Below are 27,812 nucleotides of genomic sequence, written 5' to 3'. Positions count from 1 at the left end.
AAGGGTCTTTGCAGTGGGCCAGCCAGCCTTTGAAAACTGATTTTGGAATATAGTCATAGGTGGTATGAAGGATTCATCTTTTTAATATATTTAATCTTATTAAGCGGGTTGAAGCACTAGTCTAAGGAGGACCTGATTTAATTGGACTCTACAAGCCCTTGTTACCTTATGTATTGGCAGTTTTTAGATTGGCCTGCTGGGCACTTTTGCACTCTGGCTCTGCCACATTGACCAGTTACAAACAGTCAGCGTGTGGGTTGGTTTTTCTGGTCCTATAACAGCCCAGGGGACCAAAAAATCCAGCCCACACACTGGCCTTTTCTAAGTGACTCCTTTGTCTGTGCGAGGGTGATAGAGTGCCAACATGCCAAGCATACCAGTTAAACACTGCCTATTGGCATTATCAGAGAACAAACAGACACTCATACTTTCAGGCGTTTGGCAGTCTTTTATATGAAAGACTTCCAATAGACATAGAGATCTTTTAAAAAATGCAGTGTAAAGGGGTTATTTAGAGATTGTTGGCTGTGGGACAACCACCAAACATTGTAGCTAAAGCATTCACCATATTTAGAAGATGCACCTGTACACAGTAAATAAGGTGGAAGAGACATTTGTCAAACTGTAAATTACCTTCTAATTTGCAATGTAAAAGACTCATTGATGTGAGGACCATGAGCATGCTGTTGACACAGTTCATTCTGTGTATCAAACTGAGATCCCACAAAAGCTGCATACTTAAAGTAACGAATAACAGGGACAGCTACATTCAATAGGAAAGGGCTGCCAGCAAAACTGCAAAACCCATGACCCCTTTTTAATCAAAAGTAACAAACATGGATCAATCTAACAAGAAACTTATGCACACCAATATGAAGAGAACATACTCTCTACAGGGGAAGAAGAAATCCTACACACCATGTTTAGCTCACAACAATGAGTGATTGAAATGAGCAAACTCAGCAGATGCAACACTTGACACCAGCTGGAAAATCTGCATAACGCCACTGTCTGTGCGTACCTTAATTCCACAGTGTACTCTTTGTAAAATGTTTTCTAACAACATTTGTGAAATAGGTTAAATGTCAGGATGTGGATGACAGAAATAGCATCTAAAATAAATTGTCTATCGTATTTTAGATACTGAACATTTTCTACTATTAATTTCGATGGGTTGACATTTTATAAAGAATATCAGAGAATTTTTTTTTTGTGAAATAATATTTGCTCCTAGATATTCTGGTATGCCTCCAAATAATCGGCACTGAAATGTGGTGATCTGCACATGACAGGTTTGAATTCCGGCAACATCAACTCAGACTTCTTTCCATGGTTGGTAAATTGTGGTATTATAGCACTTCTTGTTTTCAAAGCTTCTGAATAGCAGAAGTGTTGTTTTGTGTGCTTTGTACAAAGGACGTCTTACTGTGTGACCCTTGTACCCATTGTGATTGGTCTCCTTTATTTTGTACAAAAATGACCAGGTTCACAATGAAACTGCATACATACCTGGCCGTAGTGTGCTTACATGCATAAAGGACATTGATATAAATGTTCTGCCAATCACATGTGCAGTATCTTTACTGCAGGGACTGTGGACCTTACCTATTGGGATGTTTTGTGATACAGTTCTAATTTAAGAGACCATTAACATCCCATTTTCCTAACTTGCAAGCTACCTATGAGTATATATTAACATATCTCCAAGAAAATGTCTGCATTTTATTTTGTTACAAAACATACCAATTACAAAAGGGACTACAAAATAGATTGTAGAACTGAATCATCGTATTCTTCATTCTATGTTCCTACGGAAATCACAAGATGACACAGTCACTGATTTCTGGCCATACAGGATTACAAGGGTCTTAATTGGACCCTTATTTCTATTTGCAAAGACCATACCCTACAACTGTATTTCCTCTGTTTTACTGTACATAAATGAGACATTTTACCCTTGTCAAGGCTTTTCATATATTAAAAAGACCATAATAAATAACATCTGACCACATCAACTACTACGCTCTGAAGAATAAGTGACTCATTGTGCTATGTCGTCAATGACCCATGCCACTTAGTCTCACAGGTTCATATGACTCAACATAGCTCCAGTAATAGCCACCCAGTGATGAATTCTAAACACAGTACTTGTTAATGCTGCCTCATTTCAAGGGAGCCTCGAATTTGCTTCTGTTATTGTAAGACTCCATCATGAATGCACCTTTCTCAATAGGCTTTCAATTAGTGCACAGCTCTTTCGAAAGAAGTCCTCAATGTATCTGATCGGATTATCCAAGATTGAGAGGGATGTCTTTCAATTTCTCTGGTTCCCTCTCATGTAAAGCCAGACACACACAGTTGTTTCCCTTGAATGTCTTCTCTTAAATATGTCTACACCCTCCTTTATCTTTGGTCTTCCCCCTTGTCTACCTCCCTCCCAGAAAACAATATAACACAATGGCCAATTTAACAATTAATAAGAAGGTAGAGCAATGGATGCGGAGAATTTTGTTGTCTCAGCTTGTCATCAGCCTCATATCTGAAAACGGTCATAGTGTATATCTTATCTTCTCCCTAATGCTGAACATTAGCATTGTCAGCTATAAGCTTTTCCACTGCTTGGGGCAAATACTCATTAACCTTCACTACACTGTGGTGTAAGGAACTGTCTCTTTATTAAATCGGCCACTAACATGCCATAGTAATACATTCCTGTTCATACAGAAAGGCTCAGAGACAAAGGGGGTCATTCCGACCCTGGCGGTTGCCTACCGCCAGGGCCGGGGACCGCGGATGCACCGCCAACAGGCTGGCGGTGCATCCATGGGCATTCTGACCGCGGCGGTACAGCCGCGGTCAGAAACGGGAAACCGGCGGTGTCCCGCCGGTTTCCCGCTGCCCAAGGGAATCCTCCATGGCGGCGCAGCAGGCAGCGCCGCCATGGGGATTCCGACCCCCTTACCGCCAGCCAAGCAGACACTGAAAATCGCGACGGGTGCAACTGCCCTCGGAGCCGGCATCCTCATGGAAGGGGGTTTCCCGCTGGGCTGGCGGGTGGCCTTCTGGCGGTCGCCCGCCAGCCCAGCGGGAAACTCAGAATTACCGCGGCGGTCTTCTGACCGCGCAGCGGTATTCTGACGGCGGGACTTTGGAGGGCAGCCTCCGCCGCCCGCCAAAGTCAGAATGACCGCCAAAGTCTTTCAAACCATAGGATGACAATCACATGCATCCCTGGTAAAGTAGCACGCACCTAATCAGGAAATGCAAATCAGCCAAGTGAAAATTCAACTAATTGTACACCAGCAACTTTGAAATGGATAAGGCGGAGGCTGTAGCGATACTGGAAGACGCTTCAGTTGCACGCACAAAATGATGCCTTCACTACGTGGGTTTAGACTACTATTGCAAGTAGAGCCAAGGATAAACCTTTTCAGTTCAGGTCCACCTAAACTTGAAATGCTGAGAAACTAATTTTCAGGATCTACAGGAGGTTGGTGCCCCTAGGCTTCCACATCCCTCATGTTACCACACTGATGTTGCAGCATAACAAATCATTTCACTTAGAAAATCTGATCTTGCTTGCTGAACTCATGTCATAGCATGCAAGCAGCTACATGTCCATATTACTTAAAGAGGCATCCAAAGCCTTTTCTTCGTCAAAATGTTTACGCCCATCCCTGTGGCTGAGGTTACAAAAATGGTTCTGTCATTTAGATTGTGCCTTAACATATATCTGCAATGCAAAGCTTTTTATTAGATGAATAACAGTATTAACCCCTAGTAAAATCATTCATTACAGACCTCCATTTACCCGAAATGATAAAGTCAATTTCATATACTTAGTCATCATTCTACTGCCAAACAAAAGCTAGGAGCCAATAAACTGTTGTGTAGCAATATACCTATTTCTTAGAATTGCTCTTCCAACATCTGGACCACCAGACCTACTTCTGAGCCCAGCAAGGGACTGCTTCTAACCTGTAAAGCATGAATGAGGAACTTTTCTTTGTCAGGAGCTAAAGCAACATGTGAACACTGATACTGCTTGGGTTCTCTGCAGATTTGAGCTCGGTTTGGGTGCATAGTCCTGTCAAGCTGGCTTAACACTTTGACAAGCATTAGGAGGCAAAAGGCGAGCTTTTTCTTTTCATTTCTAGATGACAACGCCATTTGTAAAAGGCACTTTTCATTCTTCCTTCACCCATCCAAAAACTCAAGATATAAAGATTCCTCTTTTATTGCTGATGCTGTTCAGTGTGCACTTGGACCCGCTGGCCCACACGAAAGCTTGCTGCAACATCACCTTCCAGAGCCTTCATTGGCACCCTCATCCACCTAAAGAATGAACTGGAATTATTGGACCAGCAAAAACCGGTGACTGCTTGTGTTATGTCCAGTGCTGGATACATAAGAGCATGCTTTGCTTAAATGCTCCAAAACTGCTAATAGACCAAACACCTTCTATGGTCCTGCTGTTCAGTTGCCCAACCACTAAGACTCTTCTGCGCCAGAACAAAACATGCACCACCTCATGTCAGATTTAACTTTGTGCTACAAATAATGGTGGGAACCAGGATTAGACTGCTGCAACTTCTCCTTCTGCGAATACCCCCACCCTCATCTAAGGAATGTCTGCCTACGCCTTGTCTTGAGGACAAGTCAGGACCTGCCATCGTAGGACATCTTGAATCTTCCTATTTCCCTTAATCCTTCATTTCCTTCGACCCCCTTAGAAGCAGCAAAGAAGCAGCAAGTGCACAAAACAAATAACCCGGATAAAATAAATTAAATAAGAGTATGCAAAAAATTATAAATCGTGTTGTTTACAATCCGATTCAGCCCATTCCAATACCAAACTGGGGGACTGGTGATTATCACAGAAAATGCCTTCCAGCTCTTTTTGTAATACGAAACGCTTGAAGGTTTATCCTATTTTTAAAATCACGTTAAACTTAAATCTGAATATATAGCAAAATGGTTCCTAATAGTTGAATAATATGTAACTGGTATGTAACAGTTTCACACTGCTGACTGTTCAGTGTCTGACAGGAAGCTATAGGTCTCATGTAATTGTAATTGTTACTTCCTATCTGTGAAGTTTTTCTGTACATGGATACAGGACTGCAGTAATGTTGTAGAGATGCTGGTGAATATGTCTAGCCGTGATTTGATACATGTTCGAATCTCTCATCTCTCTCTGCAAGGTGAGCTTTGATTCAGTGGGGCAGGGGTATTTGAAAAAAAAATTATAGTCTTTATAAGACATTTTTTTTTTTTCTAGCGAGATGAAATATTGCTTTATAGATAACAGCTGTATTTTAATTCCGGATGAAGCATTGATGGAAAAAGTGTTGACATTCGTGAAGGATGAAAGAGAAAATAGGCTGCAATAATTTCACTCACTGATGCCAGTTCCACACATTCAGGTCTGCCCTCTATTTGGCTCCGACCTTCCATTTTCTTGTAGGTTGTTCTATGTGCAGGAGCACTTGTGTGAATTTTAGATCTATTTTCATTTCGATCGCTTTCCTATTAAGAACCTGGAAAAGCTTTTCTCTTGTATCTCACCATCTATTATATTTGAACGGATAGAAAACAACATAATTGTCGTAGAGAGAATAAGGGGGCACATATCTAAAACCTTTTTGCGATCACAGACCGCAGAGTTTTTGATAAAAAGGTATTTCCTTTATTTACAAAAGCCTTTTGTAATTGTATGAACTGAAAATAAGAATTGGCGTGAAGGGGACGTTTCCCTTCTATTTCCAAATCAGAAGGGAATGCATCAGTGGTTAAAAAACGCAACTCCAGGGTGATCACCACAATTCAAAACTTAACCGTGCTCACCAGAATTGAAGACTACAACTGCACAGGCACAATCAAGTCCAGCAGATGTGAATGGTACCAAAATCATCCCGCTGCCAGCCACACCCATATGATTACTGCCTTAAAAAAAGTCTGCCTTCCTTCAGATGTGAGATCAATCACTTCTGGATTCCTTTACCTTTCTGTCCCAGATTAGTACCTCAATGCTCAGTGGCCTTGTGGCTGGTTAATCAATTCACCCTGCAAAATAATATACTTTTGCACCTGGGTGTATTAAACCACATATTGGCAGATCCCCTTCAGACCTCGCCCGTAAGCCAGTATCCTTATCATTCCATAAACTGTGATCACTTCCCCCACCAATGGGACAGATCAGGTATGGAATGGCTTACAGAGTCTAAACAAGGACAACTCCCTTCCAGTCACATACCCTTCATGGTGTAGCATGCTACTTTTGCAGGAAAATGGTTCAGCTCCCCATAAAGGAGTAGTAGTACTGTATGAATCTTACAGTACAATATAGGTAACCTTAACATTGGAGATATGTATCGCACCCAGTACACATTGCACCCTGAGGTGTTGGTATTTACCCAGTGTGGTAAGCACCTCTCCTCGTCCAGCCCACTCATTATCAGAGTGTGTGTCTTTCCACCTTACTGTCGCTGCTTCACACATCCTCATCTAACCTCTGGTTATGTCCATCTCTGAACAGGGCCACACCTCCTTCAACAGGGGAGCTGCTTCATTTGTGTTTGGTGCATAAAGCACAGCAAGAGATTTTAACCCTTCGTGCCTTGACCAATATTAATGAAAGTGTTACATTTGAAACACAAAAGAATAAAGAACAACAATAGAATGAGAGCATTTTGTGTGCAATACCTCTGACCACAACTTCCTAATTTTTCTATGTGTCTGCTCTTGGTACAACAGTAATTTCAGTCCACTGAATAAACAGAGAATAGCAAGCTACTCCAAAACATAACTAATACTACATAACTCTATTCAGTAGACGCCATTGTTGTGGATTGCTGATTAAACTTGGTTTGATGTTGGTCTGTCTAACTTTGCATGGCATTGACAACTGGTCCTGAGCACCGCATTTCCCACTCCCAAAGTTTAGTTGGCCATGAACTCTTTTGATTCACAGTCTCCACAGTGTGTGAGCCAGTCCTTGTGCACACTTTGCTTTTAAAAGTCATTCTAAGATGCATTTGTACCTAAAGTACCTTTTCTTACAATGTGTTGCTGTCTTCTCTCAATAGTGATCGGGTTCCTATTAAAAAATCAAAAATAAAAAAGTGAAGCATGTTAGGTTGAAACCTATAAAGGCTCCAGTAAATTAATAATGCAGGTCACAAACATTGCCAATTAAAACGTATTCCTTAAACTCACACAACATATATCTTTCACAAGTAATCACTAATATTACAGCTATTTTTGTGTATTTTGTGTATTTTAGATCCCAGTCTGTGCAGACATTTCATACTAAATTGTGAAAGGAATTTAATTAAAATGCACAGTAAATGTTTAAAATCGCATTCTTCAGCCCCTGATAATGTTAGTTAGGATGTGCCTGACCAAAGTGAGGTCACCTCCTAATTGGGGCCTGTTTTGTTTCAAAGCACACTGGAAGGAAATGAGCCACGCTGTACTTTATGCTGAGCACTACCGTTCACATAGAAATGATAATGAGTGGATTTGGGAGTGGAAGAAGATAGGATTTGGTGAGGCAATATTTCTACTTGCATTCAGCGTCTGCCACGTATCTGACATTCTTATCGTTTCAATGAAGAACAACACAGAAACAGACTAGGAATTACTTAAAATGACTCACATATGGCAAAGCGTACCTGAGGTTGAACATCAAAAAGAGCAACTCTATTAAAATATGGACTTAAGTTGTATATCATATAAAGCCACAGAACGTCTGTTATGTGCATCCTCCATGGAATGGAGGTGTGTGTTAAACATCTTACTGTCAGCAATGTAAAAGCCTGGTTAGGTAAAACAGTTAAACTTAAATGTTTCATAATATCAAACCATCCACACATTGTATGTTGTCACATGCACTATCAGTGCAGGCGAGACAGCACAGGTATTAACCAACATTTGCAATTTCTCTAGATGGCTTTCAAGGTCATGGTGTCTTCTGGGGTGTGCACAAGTCAGTGTATGTTCATTTTGTAAAATGGTGTGAACTTTCGTCCACCTTAGAAAAAAATACATTAAATTGCACAAAACAAATGTCGTGCTGTTTCCAAGCCTGAATTGCATTCTTGTGCCCAAAATAGATACAAGGCACAAAAAACAAAAATGCCACAAATAAAATCTGCTCCTTTTCTGTCCATTCATGTTGTTCTGGTGCTTCCGCAATAGGATTTTGTTTTTTACCTGAGCGACTGCCAATTGTTAAATGTGACATAATGTTGACATTTTGCTTAAAAAACATAATGCAAAATGCCAGACATAATGCAGATTATACTGATTTATTTGAAATTTAGCTTCACCCTACTTCATTGTGCCGTTACATAATTGGATCTCCATTTTCCAAACAGTGCCAACAGCTTCAACATAGCAGTTCAGGCAAAACAACGTGGAGAATTATTTTCTCTCTCACCGCCCCTCCTGCATAACAACAGAGCCACTAGTGCCCTTATGTTTCCTACTATCTCCATCTGGTAAATGTAATGTTAGCATGAGTATATGACCTGGGTGTGTGGACAAATGGGGAAGAGTGGTCTTAGTTACGGACCTGTGGTGGTTGCGTTGGTTGAAATGTGTTGGTGTCAGACAGAGGACATGTTGATTCATGGCTGGAAGGGTAGTCCTGAGTGTGTTTTTTGAGACCAACATTTTACCAGCAGTTATGATGTTGGAGCTCTGGGAGATACAAAGAAGATGGCTTGCAAGAGAAGTGGATGTGCTCACACCTTAATATATATGAGAACATGAAACAAGCAGCATGTAGTTTCAGTGACTTATGGATTTACTAGAGTGTGCAAGTTTCAGAATTATTTGTTGAATCAGAAATAGATTAGTTGAATACAATGACTGAAGTCTAGATTTTCTGGTTATCATGAACTAATCGTACCTGTGTTAATGTGTGTTTGATGCAATGTGCAAAGGCATAATTTTACACCTGATAGAAGTTCTATACATGTTAATTCCATGTGTTAAAGCACTCTGAAATTGTCACTATTTCAGTTGTATTGCTTCTGGTATTCTTTGTAAATCCGTATTAAGAAAGCTACTTGAAACATAGGAGCAATACCCCTTTATACAATACTGTGGCTTTGTAAATCTAGGTGGTAATATTGCCTATAAGTGGAAAAGTTAATTTATTGTTAAATGTAATGATGAACCCTGCACAGCATCCACTAAATAACAAAATGAAACAATTAAAGCAGCCTTCAAGAACAATCTCTTCTTTTATAATTTAACTTCTCATTTTAGAATTTTACAAGATGTAGTGTCCATCTGAAAGATGTGCTCTCTGTAGTAAATCATTTTACTGATGGAACAGCCAGATTGCAGAAAAATGTATTATGTACGGGCCAAGAAATAACTAGGCGATGCCCTTGGTGAAAGGTGTGCAAAACAGGGTTCATGTAATCATCAACAACAAAATAGTTAAAGTACTTTTGTCATGAACCACAGTGGTCCCAAGTAAGGAATCAGATTTTGGAATTAAAGGTATTATAAACTGCAATTTCTATTATGAATGAAAGTAATAATATTGTACACATCAAATCCGACAAAATGAAACTATAAACAGTTGTTATGTATTTTATTTTCTTCTCTTCCTAAGTGCCCTATTTTTTATACAACACAGAAGTATGGGTACTTAGTAATTGTACCCAAACCATTTTGCCAAGTTTAACCTTTTTTTTGTAAGACTGTGAAGTGCAAGTTTCATATGTACTATATCTGATGTGGTGATTCAACCTATTTATTGATATCTGCCCATGCTCTGTTTTTGTGTGTGGCAAAGTTTTAGTTATCAGGTCGACAGTGGCATTAAAAATCACAGGTTCTAATCAGGAAGGCAAAACCTTGGTGGGATGAAGCTGCAAACGTTTAACTCAACCAATGTTATTCTGCATATTTAGATGCAAGAGTACAGGTGTCATCTGGGCACCAAATTATTTGAAATCTCCACGAAACAACTATTTTTTGGCCTTACTTTCATATTTATCCATAAAGTAAATTTTAGATGCATCTTGAAAATATTCCTGGTCAGTCTTTGTTTGAGAGGTGAATGTGGTCACTTTTTAGGATGTTTATTGAGCTACTGACATCTGCATGAGTGCCTTGGCAACCTTAGTATGCGCTATAATCTTTGGATTTTGCAGATGATAAGCTTCATCACAGTATCAACATGTCTCTCTCTCTCTCTCTCTCTCTCCCTCTCTTTCTCTCTCTCTCTTTCTCTAGTTAGATGATTGATGGCGTGTTAAATCTACTTCATATTCAATGTCTGTATCTATCACCTTCCTCTAAGTCATACTGTGGATAGATATATCAAAGAGCAGGATTCTACTCATTTTCATTTGAAAAAGATCTTCTTCAAAACTTCTTTACTGAACACAAGCTAAGACAGCTACCTCAGCCCCCGAAAATAGTGTATTTTTATCAAGAAGAGACAGATATAATTTCTCACATTCATTTTGTAGCCCTATGATGGACCTTATTTAAGCTACCATTGGTGTAGGCTAGAAAAGAGTAGTACTGTCACACAGATCTAGAAGCTAATAAAGTGGCCTTCACATAACCCACAAAGACAGGCTACGACTATGCCTTGAGCTAAGAAGTAGAAGGATGTTTTTTGGTATGTAAAACAGAAAATTATTGTGGCTATTTTATTCATTTTAGTTATCATTTTTGTGGCCAGGCCTCTTATGTGTGTACATTTTCAGTTATATGCTGTACTTGTTGTTTATGTTACGCTTGTTTTATAATTGCCCATGTTCAGCTACACAAAAATACAATACAGATCGTAAGTGAATGTAAGAAGATGTCTTCAATAAAGATTCCTGACCTGAACCTTATACATTTAATCTTATATCTTTCTAGTACTACGGGATGACTTTCGACAAAACCCCTCAGATGTAATGGTGGCAGTGGGTGAGCCTGCAGTGATGGAATGTCAGCCTCCAAGGGGGCATCCAGAACCAACCATCTCCTGGAAAAAAGATGGCTCTCCTTTAGATGATAAAGATGAAAGAATAACTGTAAGTCCAACAATATTCATTGTGTTACCATTTGAGATGTAGTGTCATATAGTTTACATATTTATAGTTGATATCAAAATTAACTTTTTGACAAACCAAAATGTTTGCCAGTTTTACAGGATACACTTACCTTTCTCCATTAATATAGCTGTTTTAATATTAGCATCACTATTGGCTCCTGGGAAATGTTAAATTTTATTTTAACCTTTGTCATTATCAATTGCCTTTTTTCCTCCATTGATGCATTTTTTGTCTAAATTGTCTGGTCTGGGTTTCAGTATACTACAAATTTATGACTCGCTCTCCCACTTTAGTGGAAGCCCTTGTGATATCCATTCGGGCTCTTATCCTCAAGTGCACCCTTACTCCTCTGAAAGGCATTTTTATGTAGAGGCGAGACATGTATCAAGGACAATTACATTTGATTTCACAACATGCAATTTGCAATAGATATATTGACTTCCCTGCCAGCCTGGATCAATTTCAAATGTACCTATATACCAGTTAAAGCTGTTCTTAGAAATTTGCTTCTATCTTGCATGAATCATGCATTGCCAATAACTGTCTACCATTCATGTAGACTGAGAGGAGCGCTCCATTGAGGCCTAAAATGTAAATATTTTGTGGACATCGACCCCCTAAATCATCCATTTTTGGTTAAGAAGTGCCATTTGGAAGTGTTTTCATGCAGACCTGTGCATTGTTTCTGTCTATCTTATGTTCAGTAGGAAGGGAAATTAATTTGTCTGGAATCTTTAAAATTAATGTTTTCTTGTAATTTTAATGTTTTTTATCCTGTCCCGACAGCTTTCATTTGAATAATGTTACCAGCTTTTGACCACTATGGTTCAGCACGGAAGCTTAAGAAAAATTAAATAAATGAAAGAAAAAGAAAGATGCAAATTAAATAATATGAGTTTAGCTCCGGGTAATATTAATTTGTCACACGATTTATAACTTGGTTTGGCTTGCACTCGAGTCTAAGACGCCATGTTTCTTAACACTGTTATTTCCAAATAACTGGATAGGATCAATTTAAAGTGAGACTTAATTGTATAAGATAGTTATGCAAAATTCCATGTTGTGTAGAGCAACTTGTTCATTTTTGGGAAGACAGTTCAACTACCTTATCATTGCATCCTCCAAAGTAGAATGTGAGATATTGGAATTTGTTTTTTGCTGCCTTTTTCAAGGTTGCAGCTGTAAATCTGGTAATATGCTATTTTAGTTTTTATTTGTTCTTGTCAAAAGGTATTAACATTATACTTTTGAGGTATAGTTATATATAGTCATATTTGTGTTGATAAACAGGACAGGCCAACTCATGCAATAGACCAGTGAGGTTTTTGTTTAGGAATGAAATGTAGTCTGAACCCATTACAGTCCTAATGTTCATGTTGCCCACCGGGAAAGGGGGGTTGAAGGTGGAGGTTGGAGGTTGGATAGGAGAGTGACTCTTAACACCTTCTTTTGAGGCCGTAGTTTATGTGATATTTGTGACGGGTGCTCCTCTGTTGCTAAATGATCCTTTAGCATATATGTATATGTAGTGTTATCGAGATGCTGAAAATGTCAATGAAATTCTTGAATATGTGACAGAACAACTAGGTCCTAAACACCTATAGCCTAAACCACTACTGCTAAACAACTAAAAAGTCTCTACAACTAAGTACTGAACAACTACTGTGCAAACAACAATTGTGCCTGAATAACAATTGCCTGAACAACTAATATATATAGATATATTGTAAACAACTAATAAACCATAAAAAAAACAAAAAGAAAACCTTACCTTAAAATTATTTGTTCAGGCCTTTGTTATTCAGTCACAATTGTTGTTTAGACAGTAGTTGTTCAGTACTTAGTTGTAGAGACTTTTTAGTTGTTTAGCAGTAGTGATTCAGGCAAGTAGTGGTTTAGACCTAGTTGTTCAGGATGTTTCCCGAAATTCTTAGATAGAGAAGTCTGTGGCAGGTGCAGTTTAGAAGGAATAACTGTGGCCTCTTCACAAAACTATTTATGAATTCATAAAGTGGTGCTTTAGGGGAACTCTTTTATGTTCTTTTGCATTTCTTTGTGTGCTGGCCCCGAAATGTTCAACTTCCTATTAGTAAAAGTGCAAAGAGAGCACCGTACTTTCCACTTGTACAAACTGTAAATAAATACTCCTTGAATATTCCCATTTCTTCCCAATATTAACGTTTTGAGACCAATTCACAAATGTGTGTACAGTACGCAACAGAATATCGCATGAATTCTGTTTTCCATAGTTCAATATGGCTTTGTGGATAGGCCCTCTTGAAGTTCAGTAACCTGCTCATAATCAGTAGTAGATGTCTGGGGCAATACCTTAAATACTTGAAATAATATCGTGATTGATTTAATCAGTCTCTTTGTGGATTAAATTAACCAATGCGTTGAAAAACCCGTAATGACAATGCATCTGACCATGAATTTATTTGGTGGCACATCCTACTTATGAATTGGATCCAGGCCCTATCACTTTGCATACCACTCCTACCCTGATTTACCAAAAATATTCCCAATTTGTAAACAAGGCTAGGAGTGCTTATGACACAGACAACTGAACCATTAGCTTTTTGAATGATAGTGCACCAATTCGTAGAATTCTATTATCTGTAGAGATTACATTTTATCTAGGGTAGAAGAAGGTTTCAGGAAAGGAATCTTAGAGGTGAATAGAGGTTTTTTATTATGTTCTGTGAAGGAATAATTAATATCTGTCTTGAAGAAAGAAATGTTCCTTGTATTTTAAATTGAAAGATCTTTTATCAATGTCAAAAGGGTGTAAGTGCATTGTCCACAGTAGGAAAGCTTTACTGTCCTTGGTCTAATCCACATCAAATGTATCTAACAGCATGTCAAATAAATAAGGGTATACTATATAATAAGGTTTCAGTTAACTTCACAGATCAGACCTCGTTCTGCTGAATGAGCAACTAACAAGGAGCGGTGCTTTTTGTAGAACCCTAGAGCAGACATTTTGTATGCTTCTTTCAACCCCATTCTCTTTGGCTTTATGTCAAAATGCTATCTAGAGAAAATAAAGAAGGAACATGAACACATTACATTTTAGGACTAATACATAATCTAAAAAATATCAAATATTTAATGAATAACCACTAACTGTTGTGATGAGTATCAAAGACCTGAGACAACAGAACCAGGGCTAGTGGAAATCACTCCAGTATTCCCTGAGAGCTGAAACGTATTTGGCCCTGTTGATGAAATGTTTAAAGGACAGGCTTTAACCCAGTAATGTTGCTTCCTTTCCTGTAACTTCCTTTCTTCTGGCCATTCACTTCAAGCAGACACTGTGATAGTTATGTTCTAATTATATCACCTGGAAGCTTTGCATATGTGTGCTTTTAAACTGAATTTATTAATTGACTTTGTTAATTTAACCATCACTGGAAAATCAACCTTTAGTTCTGGAAAGTAATATTTCAATATGGACCCTTGCCTTGGCCAATCTTAGCTCTACTTGCGAAGAGCATACTGTCAGAGGCATAATCAAGATTTACACTGTCAAACTGAAGTGTACAATCAGAATTTGCACCAGTGTATGGGGCTTTTTTTGTAATTGTAGTCCAACTTAGAAGACAATTTATGGAAGTGACAGTTGGGGCTTCTTTTCTTAGTTTTACAGATGTGAGGTTTACTTTCTTGGAGAGCCTTTTCCAAAACATCCTTGCATAGTTACTTCTCAAAAAACAGTTTATAAAGAAGATGCATTCCTCTAGTTTGCTCTCTGGAACCTCTTTCAGACACAATATGTAAATTGTATTTACAATACAGGGTCCTTCCACATACATAAAGAAAATTGATTTCTGGAAGATTTTTAACAGATAAGAGTCTATCTTACTATCAATAAAACAGATTTGAGGAATGAAGCAAATAATGCAATTTTGAATCAGTGCCATTCAGTACAAAAAGACCAAGTGCACATGTCTAATTTCAGCTTTTGGAACACAGCACATTAGGATCCCTTCAACAAAGTTAATTGCAATTATATAAACTGCCACATCCAGTGACATTTGGCTAAGGAACACTGAGGAAACTGATGGGTATCTATCCCTAGTCTGTAAATTACATTTTGTTGCATGTGTGAAGGGTGAGACTCTTTTTCACTGCTACTGTATTTCCTTAATGTTAAAGAAGAACTCCATAGGAGAGTTGATCTGATACTCATTACATGGCGATTAGTGGAATTAAAATTTCTCATTCTGTTATTGCTGAGGGTTACAACATGTATCTTTTTACGCCAGAGTGATACAAATTTCGATATTGCAACATTACAATTCCGCCTAAATGGCAATAATTTATTAATGTAATTAAATCACTCCCTATCCTTTACAGCAGAAGCGAATCCCTAGAGACCTGATGTGTCACAGTCTCAATCTGCATTAAAATGGAAGAGAAATCCTGCCAGAAACCAGTTCCCAATAAAAGGAAGAAGAATCCTAGGTGTTATTCTTTCATTATTCTGCACAATGTGTTCCATATGGTTGAATGAATTGTTGCACCATAACACTTGATTTTGCCCTGAAGATTGTGCATGACCATTGGAAGGAAGTATATGGGGCACACACGTTGGCATAATACGAGTTCATAAGTAATGCCCATCCGCTTTTAAACTTGTAAGGGGTGGTGCTCAATAAGTGCTTTCGTCCATTATGACCCAATTATAGTCAAAAGAATAGTTGTCAGGAGATAGCAGCTAGTGTAGTCAATGGAACTTGCTCAGTCTACCTTAGTGTAGATTGTGGAGACATTTTAGAGCAGAAGGGCTACTGCTAATGAAACTGGTCATTCCTTCTGACCCAGTAACAACATAAATACTCATAGATATGCAATCCCACTAAGGATCAGAGCTGATGTGGAATCAATTTGCATGATGTGGGTGCGGTTTTGACGTCTTTTTAAACATACATATCAAATAACCTAGTCAGTACTGCCACAGCATATGGTGCATGGAGAGAGCGGTAACAATGGGACTCTTATGAAATTGGCAGAGAGGAAGCAGTAGTGTTTGGTATAAATCTGCTTATTTTAAAATGACTGGAAGTGCTGCAAAAGAAGGCTCATTGTCTCTGACAATTTTCTTAGGTTAGGATTATGCGATATCACCAACCTCTGGTTAGTGAATTCTATCATAAAGTCTTTCTACCACCAGGACGCCAAAGCACATCTGCACATAGACAAGATGAGACGAGAGAGAACCTGTTGTTAGTATCAGTCTGGAGTAGGATTGAGTCTTGAAACCATGTTTCCCCTTGCAGCCAAGCTTTGGAGATGCTTCTCAAGGGTCAGGACAGCTGGACACCTGTCCTCCCAGGGTTTTAAAGAGGTTTTATCACTTATCATAACTAACACTGTACGTACCATAGAATGTACAAGGAAGCAATGCCATCCTGCTCTCATGTTAAGGTCTTTACCTTTCACAAAATACAAGCCACTAACAACCACTTGGCTTACCACGCACTTCAAACAACTCACAATTGTATGTGAAGCATCAAAAAAATTCGGCTTTCTGGCAGACAACCAAAACGAGAAGAAACAAGAGTGAAGCGGCAGAACGAGCAAGACTATCAAACGTATATGCAGGCAAGCAATTCTGTAACCATACAGCAGCACTATGACAGCAAAGTAGTTATTTACGAAATTAGCAATGGTGTGTTGTACTTTAAATATTATACCTAAATTGTAGGACAAATGAGATGAGTTTTTTTTTTAAATAAATGAGATATCCTGGTAGTGACCCAAAATGGTTGTGTCAATAATGCTTTCCATCCTGGAATTGTAAATGCTAAAGATTGTTTTAAACCATTTGTTATTTTAATTGTGCTCTATTTGAACCTTCCTCTTAAGTAAAAAGTGTGTATTGCTGAAGCCAGAATGGCATTATTATTTTGGCCAGCAAGAACGAGACAAATATTTATGTTCTTATGTTTTGCATACATCCCAATATATCTTAATTTAATAACAGAACGTTAAAGTATACGTTTGATCTGTAGATTCCAGTTTTTGAACAAAAGTTTCTTTGCTCTACGATCTTGAAAGCCAGAGGCACCCAAAAGGTTAACTATGCATACATTACAACTCTTTGTCAGTACTAAAAATGGATATGGTGAAATAGTTGTGGGTCAGTTTGTGTGTATATTAAGGCCCATATTTATACTTTTTTAGCGCCGCATGTGCGTCGTTTTTTGACGCAAAATCGGCGCAAACTTACAAAATACTATTGTATTTTGTAAGTTTGCGCCGATTTTGCATCAAAACGACGCAAATGAGGCGCTAACAAAGTATAAATATGGGCCTAAATGTGATTGTTCAGTTTAGTGAAGGTTGATACTTGCACTTCTGGTGACGAGAAGGAAGAGATACCACCAGAACTATATCTGTTTATGCCCGTCCTAGCGCAACTTCAGACCCTGGCACTGTAATGTACAATGTTCCACAGGCACACTGTACTGTGAAGAGGCAGCTGAAAAAGACCTGGGTACAGACCCGGGTGAGGCACCAGTAATGCAGAGCCATAGAGATGCTTGCGCGAGCTGAATTAGGGATGATGGGAAGAGGATGCCTTGATGCTGTGGGGTTCTCGTCCAACATGGCGGTTAAGTGGTTCAATTCCAATGGTGGGCGGCCGGCACATACCCATGAGAATGTGTGGAAGAGGTGAAACGTGGCATCCACAGCAGCACCTGCACATTTATCTGATATTCCAGTCTGAAAAAAGGGTGCTCTCCTTGTGACCTGTACATCTCTGCTATTTCGCTGTGCCTTGTGTCTCCATCCAGAAGGATCTATTACGTGCCTTTTATTTTTGGCATTTCATGTGACATCCTGCATATTGTTCTAACTAGGGGTGCGGGCAATCACAGAGTTTCACTCCATGGATTTCCACAGAGTTACATAAAAACTCCATGGGGTTCCGTGGAGTTCTTCCAACGGGCAGAAAATATGCAACTCACGCTGCAACCAAGCACCAGTAGCTCTGAAAAGTGAGCACCAACATCAGGAAGAGCACAATGCCATTTTAGTTGATTTTGCTGTCGTTCGAGTAGAAGATTTACCAGAGCAGCAGCAAATCTACTCGAGAGGCAGCCCTCTGATATCAACCGTCCGTGTTAGAAAATAGTACTAGGGGACACCAGATCTCGCTCGCCAACTCGTGTTGAAGAGTAATGTGGAATGACAAAATTTCTGCCAATTGTGCTGGCAAAATAAAACATTCCACCCACCCATAGTTCTAACCTGCCGGAACATATTTTAGGTTCTTTTGAGTTTAGATTGATGACAACACACCTTTCTGTTCCCAGATTCCTGCTCTTTGGTTAGTGAGCCATTCTGACCTGTGCTGCAATTGCCAAGGGTGCTGGATTTGCTTCTTGAGTGTAGTTTTATCTGTTATTAACTCCAAAGGGGTGACGCATTGTACATTTAGGAGACAATTCTCTTGTCAGACAATATTAAGGCTGCATTATTCTGGTACCATACCGTTCTGGATATGGTCTGAGGTGACCATATATTTGAATACAGTTTCCCTTTTCGTTCTCTATCAGCTGTCCAAGAAAAAAATGGGTTATGAACGTTTCATACCCAACTGCACTAAGCATTGAACATTTCCTTTTTGTCATCCCTTTTAATTTCCGTGCCCTTTTTTTATCATGTGATTTCAACTGTTGCTTTGTAAATTCCAATGTTATTATTCTCTCCCTAAAACACTTGCGGACTATATTATTTAAAAAAAAAACACAAATTGGCATTGACAAGGCGTGACTTTAAAGGTGAATACAACTACAGAGTGTGCCTTGAAAATAATTGTTTTGAGTCTAGTTGGAACATGATAAAAAAAAACATGCGCTGAAGGCATTGGGTGGTTCCTTGAAAATGAATGAATTATTCGTTTCAGTCAAGTTATAACATAAGAAAAAAATGATTCATTAAGTAGATGGGGTGAAGCGGATTATTTTGGTGTCAGGTCCCAGGCTCGCCAGTGTAGGGTAGCAAGGCCAGAGTACAGAGGAGCAGGATACATTTGTAAGTTCAATGGCAGCAAACAACCATGGCAGAGCAGCGATACCCACCAGAGGCATTCCGTTCAAGCTGCAGCACGCCCCTCCACCCCACGCCTCCACGCTGCCAGCTATTCCATTCAGAGGAGCCAGGAACTCCTACTGCAGACTCCGTCAGGTGTCTAAACAGGGTGAGTGCTCTTATGAGACCAGAAATAATAAAATGATACTTTCATACTGTACGCTTCCGATACAAAAAGTCACAACTGAATAATTATCTGATTTATCATTTACAATGTTTTTCAATTCTAACACTAAGGAATCAACGTCTCGAAGTGCTTATTGCCACAAAATTGAAGGGCGCATGCTGTATTGGCCTAGGAAGGATGAAAGGCCAGTGGGGAACAAGTCGAATTAGAAAAAGTGAGAAAGCTCAGCTCCATGTTTCCGCAAACAGACACAAATCACGTGATTTATTTGATCCTTGCCGCCTCAAGGAACCTCCTTGCAGAATTTAATGCTCAATGGTTTCCTAAAGATCAATGTGTACTCAAAACCACTCCAAACGCATATGTAGTCTGCTTAAAGTGCTGTCTTTTGTGACACGCGTTTCTGTAAAGGAGGTCCCCGTGCGTGCAGGCACATTGTAACCGATGCTGCGGGTGCCTGAATACATGTGGTTGACACCTCTCTAAAGAGCCGCTATTACACCATGTTTGAAGTGAAGCTAATAATACCTGTTCTTAAGTTTGACCTTTGCTGTTGCACAACAGCTCGTCTTTATTGTAGGACCTCAGCAATGCTGCCTGTCTCCCATCTGTGAGAAGAAAGGCTAGCCTCTTGCAAAGCCAGCTGTGCGCCTACATTGCAAACTTCTCTTTTTAGATCTGGTTAGAGGGTATCTGAGATCGTTTGTTGTTGATTACATACTTGACTTAGAGCACCCCGCATCTTCGTCTGCTGCCTCTGATCTGCGAAAAGAGAGACGTCAGAAACTGAATGCTGTATTTGACATGTTTTACATTAACAGCTGTGCACAGTCATTTCAGTGGAGTAAATTGTGTTGGACTTGACTTTAAAAGACAGTGTTTTAAAATCTGTATTGTAAGATAACTTTTTCTGTTCTTTGGCAGTTCTAGAGTAAACAATCTGCATTGGGATGTCGTTGTGGCACATGGCGCACGTAGGTCCAGATTTATACTTGCTTTGCGCTGAATTAGCGTCATTTTTTTTACTCTAATTCAGCGCAAACCTAACTCCAAATTTATACTTTGGTGTTAGACCCGTCTAGCTCCAAAGATTTGGAGTTAAAGTAATTTTTTGCTAGGGGGAAACTACTGTGTGTCAATGAAATGCAAGGTAGGCATTCCTTGGCAAAAAATGACTCTAAGGTCCAGGTGCCTTATTTATCCTCCTGTGCAAAAATGGTGCACGGGAGGGAGGCGGGCCTAACTCATTATTTAACACCTGGGCCAGGACAGGCGTTAGGGGACCTGTGGGCCAATTTCTATGGTGGAACACCATGGAATAAGTCCACAAGTGCCCTCCCCAGGCCCCCGAGACACCCACACCAGAGGGACACCAGAGAATGGGGGACCCCATCCCAGGTAAGTATAGGTAAGTAGAGGTGAGTATTTCATTCATTTTTTTAAGTGCCTTCGGGGGCCCTGAAACAGGCCCCCCTACATGGCACAGGGTGCAATGGTCATGCCCAGGGGACCCTTGTCACTCGTGCTGGCTATTGGGGTGGTGGGCATGACGCCTGTCTTTTATAAGACAGGAGACAGGTGGTATGGTGGGTTTTGCATCAAGAAATGACGATAGGCTGGTTAGGGTCATCTTTTTTTACTCTAACCAGCCTAACATCATTGTTTGGTGCAAAACACCCTTTTCCCATACCACCACCCCCACCCAGTTAACGTCATTTTCCATGATGTTAGCCCACACATCATGTGCCATTCCATAAATAAGATGCCCGGCCGGCATCTTGGAATGGCACTAGCCGGTGGAAAGCTTTTTCATGCAAAACTGCGTTAGTTCAGTTTTGCGTGGAAAAGTATAATTATGGGCAAGGTGTACAATTATTTGAATGGATAGTAGTTTGGTGAATATTCAGCTTTAATGAGCTCTGAGGTTGATGTGCATGACTGAGGGGGCTGTACCATGTTGTGTATGAATCTGGTCAGCTGGGGCGTTGCCTGTTTTCCTGTAAATGTATGTGTCATAGGTAGCTGGTGAGAGCAACTCCGGTTGGATGTTCTAATGGCCAATTACTGGTATACCTGGGCTGTGCTGGATGTGCTGACAGAGGTTCATCTTAATTACTTCTTTGGTAGGATAATGGCCTTTGAAACTCGGTGGACAGTTCTATTTTGAAAATTGCGATACCAAACAGTGTAGTGGAACTGTGCTGCAGTGCATGTGTGTGTAATGCTCTGTCTAATTTGTAAAGTTGGATGTTTTGTTGTTGCTGAAGGATAAGTCATTTGATAGAATCAATAGCACTGTATGTTGTTGCTAATCCATTGTGAACATTTTGCCCATTCACTTTTTGAACACGATGGGCGTGTAGGGTGGTACAAGATATGCTTACCCACTGGCTGCCCTCTTAACAGTGGAAGACACTGCCCTTCACCACTATGGCTCCATCTTGTGATCTGGATGACACTTGACATTAAATGAGGGCCTAACACTGCTAATACATTGAGGCCAGTTGGAGGTAAAGCATTTAGAAGTGGCCACATGAAAAAGTCTTAGGTCAGGCCTTTCATAAGTGATATTACACAACACTAGTAGACATAACATGTTTATTTTCGAATTCTTTGACACTCTCCTGTGGTTGACACCCCTATAATTAAAAAAATGAAGCACATGTATATCTTGAAATGTGTCCTTTTTGAATACATGGCAGTGCTCACCCTGAGAATGAAAAGAGGTGGTCGCGTACTGAAGAGGTGGTCGCGTACTGAAGAGGTGGTCGCGTACTGAGTCTCAGTGGGGAGCCCTAGTCAAAATCATTGACACATGGCAGTACCGTAGCATGCGAATGTACAACAGCAACCAAGCGTAATGCTCAATAAGTGTATGCTAGTACGTACATCCTCACCACTCTTGGAAGTGTGGTAAAGAAACATTATGGCATATATAATAAGGCACTTTTCATAATACCTGTGCAGTGTGATAAATATCACTCTCCGTGACATAAAAAAGAAAATTACAATGCCAACTGAAAAGATAGCTATAACCTCCTACTCCGATACAATGGCATCATTATTATAACTTTTTTAAATATTGTCCATTTCTCCAGTGGCATAAACCAGTTACTTAACTAAAATGTTCTTATTTTACACAAACTGAAAATGCAAAATTTCTGTGCGAAATTTAATGAAAATACATATTGCATTTTTTAGAACGTAATCATCAATATCAACAGTTTTTTCGTGTTTCAAGTTACTCATAACACACGATAAAATTAAGATGGGCGTCTGTATGTAAAAGTAAGCCTCATAGAAATATAAATCAACTGTTTTTAAAGACTCTGCAGACTTCTGCTTAGTTGCACATAGGACAGGAAGGTAAAAGGACCTTCACTGGTGCTTTCTTGAAAAAAAGTGCTTCTGCGCTTGTGTATCATGCTGCAATACAGATTGGGGTAACCATGATGCACGACCTGCTTAGTGCAAATCAGTGTGTACCCTGAACCAAACAGTAGTTGTGTTAGGAGCCTTGAGGAAGTAGACAGCTGTATGTGGAAGGATTGCTTCACTCATCCACCTTCCGAATGTTACGGACACCAACCCCAGAATGAAGCCAACTCTACTGCACTCCCTCACTCTTTCTTAGTCAACTCTTCCTTTCTCCTCTGTCACTTATCAATCCCACGTCTATTACACCGAGCACCTGACCTGTACACCTGCCCATCGCTATGAATGTCCTTCTCTCACATCACTTCATGTTGACTTCCCATGCCTCATCGTACACGGGGTTTAATGCTCCCGACCCCAATCTGTGATTAGTCCCTTCTCACCTTTGTCACCGTGCTCAGCTTCCCCACCTCTATCCCTGTCCCAGGCTTTGTGCATTCTTGTGCTTGTATCCCCAATCCATTTGTGTCTTGTCTCTCTCACACCCTGATCATAGTACTCAGTCCCTTTCAGTTAATCCCTGACCATTCTTTAACCCAGGTCTATGTTCCAACCCTACTCCACTCCCATAGTGGTGCTCTCCTCTTCTCTGTAATAAGCCTTCCCCACCTGTCTAAGGAGCTGTCTATTTTCTCTGTCTCCTATGCCTACACACCTGTCCCCAATATATGCATGTATCTCATTCATCCCCTCCCCAGAGTTAGCACAGTATCTTTCTAGGGCATAGTGGTGACAACAGATAGGTAAAAGTGTGTGTGTTTGTGTACTCTGTGTGTAGCCTGTGAAGACTGATAGTTTTCTTCCTCTGTGTTGTGGAAGCAAGGCTTGTGTCTGAAGTCAGTCCTTCATGTATTCTGGGCGTGTGAGGGAAGCTTGCTCAAAGCTGCTGGTGATTTAGCTGTGGTGTGTTCACTGGGGAGATTGCCCCACCACACTCTGTTCTATAAATGCCATGTGTGCTTGAGGGAAGCTTTCACTGCTTCAGACAGGTTACATCAGTGCTGTGGTTCGGAAAGGTGCATGGTTGCAGCCATCTTGGTTTCTCTTCATGTCCTCAGAGCCAATGTGTTCGTGCTGATTCCATACTAGACTAGATATCTCTTACTGATCTGTAACCATCTACTTTGGTGGATGTCTGGCTCCTTCCTTACATTAGAGTTTGAAGCTCTGCCTGTCCTGATTATAGTCTCATCTAAAATACACCTACAGCATTCCCTACTTCCATCTCTAGACATGTCCAACCCGATTACAAACCACGCAAGCGCATTATCATGAAAAGTGTGAATGGACGGACATGGTCCTGTGAGTTTGAGGTAAAGGGGAAATGCGTGTTTGTGTCCGTGCGTTCTTTCCGTCACTCTCCTGCTCCTTCTGAATCCGCTGGCTTGACCGCTGCTCCTATTCCATTCCACTATCCGTGCTGTCATGCTGCTAAGACCCCCTTCCCTATCACTGCATACCTCAAATCACTTCCGTGCCCTGTAAGAGTACACAGAGTCAGCACACCTACCCTACAACTATCCCAGTCCATCATGGCGCTGCCACAATTCCTGCTGTGCTCACCACGTCATGCCTCACCAGTGCTTTACCTCTAGGTGGTGACCTGACCAGAGCTGGCACAGGCTCCTCCAGGTGTCAATGGGAATGAAGAGAGATCTAAAGGGAGAAAGAGGAAAAGATGGATAGATAGAATTAGAGGTAGAGAGGGAGCTGCGCACACACGTATGCAGGTGTGTGCATATCTTGTTCTGTTGCTGATGGGTGCAGCATACTCTCTCTGAACCAAGACTATCGACTAAAGTAGTCATTGCAAAGCATTTGAAACACATTTCGACTTATAGGACAGTGCTCGTGATGCCGTAAATTAAATGTTATCTACATAAGCGATGTGTATTAAACACTGACAAATCGAGTAGAAAATGTTTGCACATTGGATATTGTACACATTGCAGACATTTAAGGCAAATGTTTTAAGCCAGTTTAGATGCTGAATTTGCTGACGGCGGCAGGATTTGGATTACTGCTACATCTCGTTTTATTATTCATTTATGATAATGCAATCTCCCCTTTTTGCTGCCTTTGCTCAAAATGTGGGCACCCTATTATGAGCACATAAAGCTTTTATGCGCAACTAGCCAGGCAGTATAGGGTGTGCGCGGTGTTCACTGTAGGGTAGCGATCAAGGGAAAAGCTTCTCCATGCGCGCCCCTGATAGTGCGGTTCCAAATAAATGTTTTTGAAATGGAAATTAAGGCCTCCGTCGTCATGTGGCTCGTGCGTCTGCACCCTTAGCTTTGATCCGTACTCAACAGCAGACGAGCATGTGTGTCCAAAATGTTAAACACTTGTGTTGCCTTGAAGTGGAAAATATAAGTAAAAAAACTCATTACTCTGTGCCTGCTGCTGGAGCTGTGGGCAGAATTATGCAAAAAAGGCTTTTCGGAAATTTGCTCCACGAACAAAGTTTGGAAGAGTTCCTGCATGAGAAAACAAACACAATTGCACACCGATTCGACCTGATAATGATCACTGCAATTACAGTCCTTTGGCAAGTGAGACAATGTGGTTTCATTCTTTTGAACTCGGTGCATAATTACTGCAAAATTGAGACTTCAAAAGGACGGCAGCAGAACTGGGATAAGGCCTCGGCGGAGCGCGTGGTGATGCTGGGCGATGCGCTCCTTTTCTGCAGCCCCCACCCTTCCCTCACCCACCAATTGCGAGCAAAGATGAAATGCAAACATTGTGAACCGCATTCTTGTATCAATTCTCCCGACATAATGCGATTTCACCCTTGCGATAACTGAAAACAACACAGCGTGGGTAAAGATGCGCTGAGCGCCTTGGCTGCTTGGGAGAGGAACCAATGAGATGCCGTTCATACTTGAGGAAGCATTGTCTGCAATTGCCAAGCGAGGTCCTGCGGAGCCAAAAACCTCCGCGCAGAACGTGTCCCTGGGGAAGCAGTAGCTGGGTTTGAAGAACACTGCACTACACAGCCAATACCAAGTGGCAGCCTACCTCCTGCGAAACAAGCATTGCGTACCTCACAGTGGCGTTTTTTACTGCAACGAACACGACCACATTTCTGAATTCTCCCGCAAAAGCAAGACAATTAAACTTCTTTGAGTAAAGTATACCACAATAGCATGTTGAATTGTGAAGTGAAACTTGTCACATAGCACTGCTCACCTAACATAAATGTTTCTAATTTGTATGCATAGGCTGTTGTGCTACGTTTAGGTTGCTTACTCTTGATTTTCCAGTGCTAATGAAACAAATCTACTTTGTTTATTATCCTATAGTAACTAAGGACCTTATTCTGAGACTCCCAGTAAACCTGTTATTCTGATCACGGTAATTACTGAATGACTCTGGATTACAAAATCCACAGTAATTTGATGGACCTGGGGTATTTCACCCCAAAAAGCTGAGCTCTTCAGGCTAAATAGACTAAGGACCTGATGTATAGTTTGGCGGACGGCTTACTCTGTCACAAATGTGACGGATATCCTGGCAGCCATGTAACGATCTCCATAGGCTGTAATGGGATCGTAATATGGCAGACGGGATATCTGTCACATTTTACGACAGAGTAACCCCCCTCTGCCAAACTCTAAATCAGGCCCTTATGCCCTGATTACAAGTTAGGCAGAATAGGGGGAGGTATTACCACATGTGGTAAATATCATTACTCAGGGTGAGGTATTTATCACATACGCTAATGCTAATTTCCCCTTTTCAGAGTTTTCTGTATCAGTATTTAACACACCAAATTGTGCACATTTCGCCTTTCCTATGGGCCTTTTCACCCAATACATTTCAGCAGGTTTGACCTGCCAGAATCAGGGCAAAACTGCAAGAGTATGATCAGACAGTTCATAATTCTGATGCTTGTGAAAACAAGCATTTGCACAGAGATTGGGAATTCAGCTCTGAACTTGTAATGGGAGCCTAAACATAGAAGTTGGTGCATAATACAGACTTCCTGATGATAATCCTTAAAATCATGTAATCGTAAGTGTTTTCACCAACTAGATTGACTGATAACCTAATTATCGTTAACTCTGGGGACTGGGAAAATTACTGGGCAGAATTCTGCTCAGCATATAATGGAGTCACGTGCGACCTCCATGAAATCATTTTACTAATAATTGTCATCCCTGATTGCATCACTTTGCTTTTCTATGCTTTTCAACAGGCTTTCCTTCACAAGAAAACTAAACACTCATCAGATTTTACAGTGGCACTGATCTACTATTTGGGTTCCCTGAAACTACCTCTAACCACACTCCAACAATAACTTGAGAGACTATCCCAAGCACCATCAAATGCACAAGCTAGTTCCAAGATGTTTTGTAGATAAGCGCTTGTCACCACATCGGTGCATCCTTATGCTCTCATGGAACTAAATATCTGTCAAGTTAATATGAAATTAGCACATGCTAGTTTATTTTGCCCCCTTGGTTTTTAGCTCATAAAACTCACCTGTAAACAAAATTAAACACAACTCAATAAGTGTGAACAGGCCTCTTTGGCTCGGGTCAACTATTACCTCAGGAGAGTTTAAGGAGTCCTTGAACAGACTCTCCACAAGTGAGGCATCTTCTTGGTGTCTCTCTAAGGCAACTCAATAAAAGTGTTGCTTAATTAAGACATGCTCCTTTGCTTGAAAATAATACCACCCAAGTTTGAAACTCCCACGTTGAAGAAAATAATTCGTCCTGACATGAGTCATTTATGTTTTTTGATTTGAAACATTTACTCATGTTATTTAAAACACGTTTTGAGAGCCATTTATTAGCACTGATTTATACTTTTTTCAAGCTGAAACCTGACAAGTGCTGTTGACATCTTTAAATCAAAACATCTGGTTTCTTCCAAAAGGAATGAGGCTGTTTCTTCTTGTGAGAAACAAACCTTTGCCTTTAGTACAAATTATCCTGTGAATACGCATTGTTGAAAGCCACCAAAGCCTGCCTCTTTTTAGATATGGACCTGCACGTTTGCCCTTTGATGAAGGTTCATAATTTACTGTCGGTCATTTGTTTACCCCAAACGTTATGACT

The 27,812-nt window shown here is 40.3% G+C and overlaps 1 protein-coding gene across 3 annotated transcripts in view; it reads left to right on the top strand.

Moving 5' to 3' along the window:
- Nucleotides 1-27,812, top strand: part of ROBO1 (roundabout guidance receptor 1) — a 1,423,180-nt gene that overhangs the window by 1,215,232 nt on the left and 180,136 nt on the right. For all 3 annotated transcript variants that reach the window (XM_069204141.1, XM_069204140.1, XM_069204142.1), the window contains one exon: nt 10,900-11,057. In XM_069204141.1, coding sequence (XP_069060242.1) covers nt 10,900-11,057 — 158 coding nt within the window. The remainder of the gene's footprint in view (nt 1-10,899; nt 11,058-27,812) is intronic.

The sequence above is a fragment of the Pleurodeles waltl genome, chromosome 8, assembly GCF_031143425.1.
Source record: "Pleurodeles waltl isolate 20211129_DDA chromosome 8, aPleWal1.hap1.20221129, whole genome shotgun sequence".
Taxonomy (NCBI): domain Eukaryota; kingdom Metazoa; phylum Chordata; class Amphibia; order Caudata; family Salamandridae; genus Pleurodeles; species Pleurodeles waltl.
This window is presented reverse-complemented; position numbering and strand designations above follow the sequence as displayed.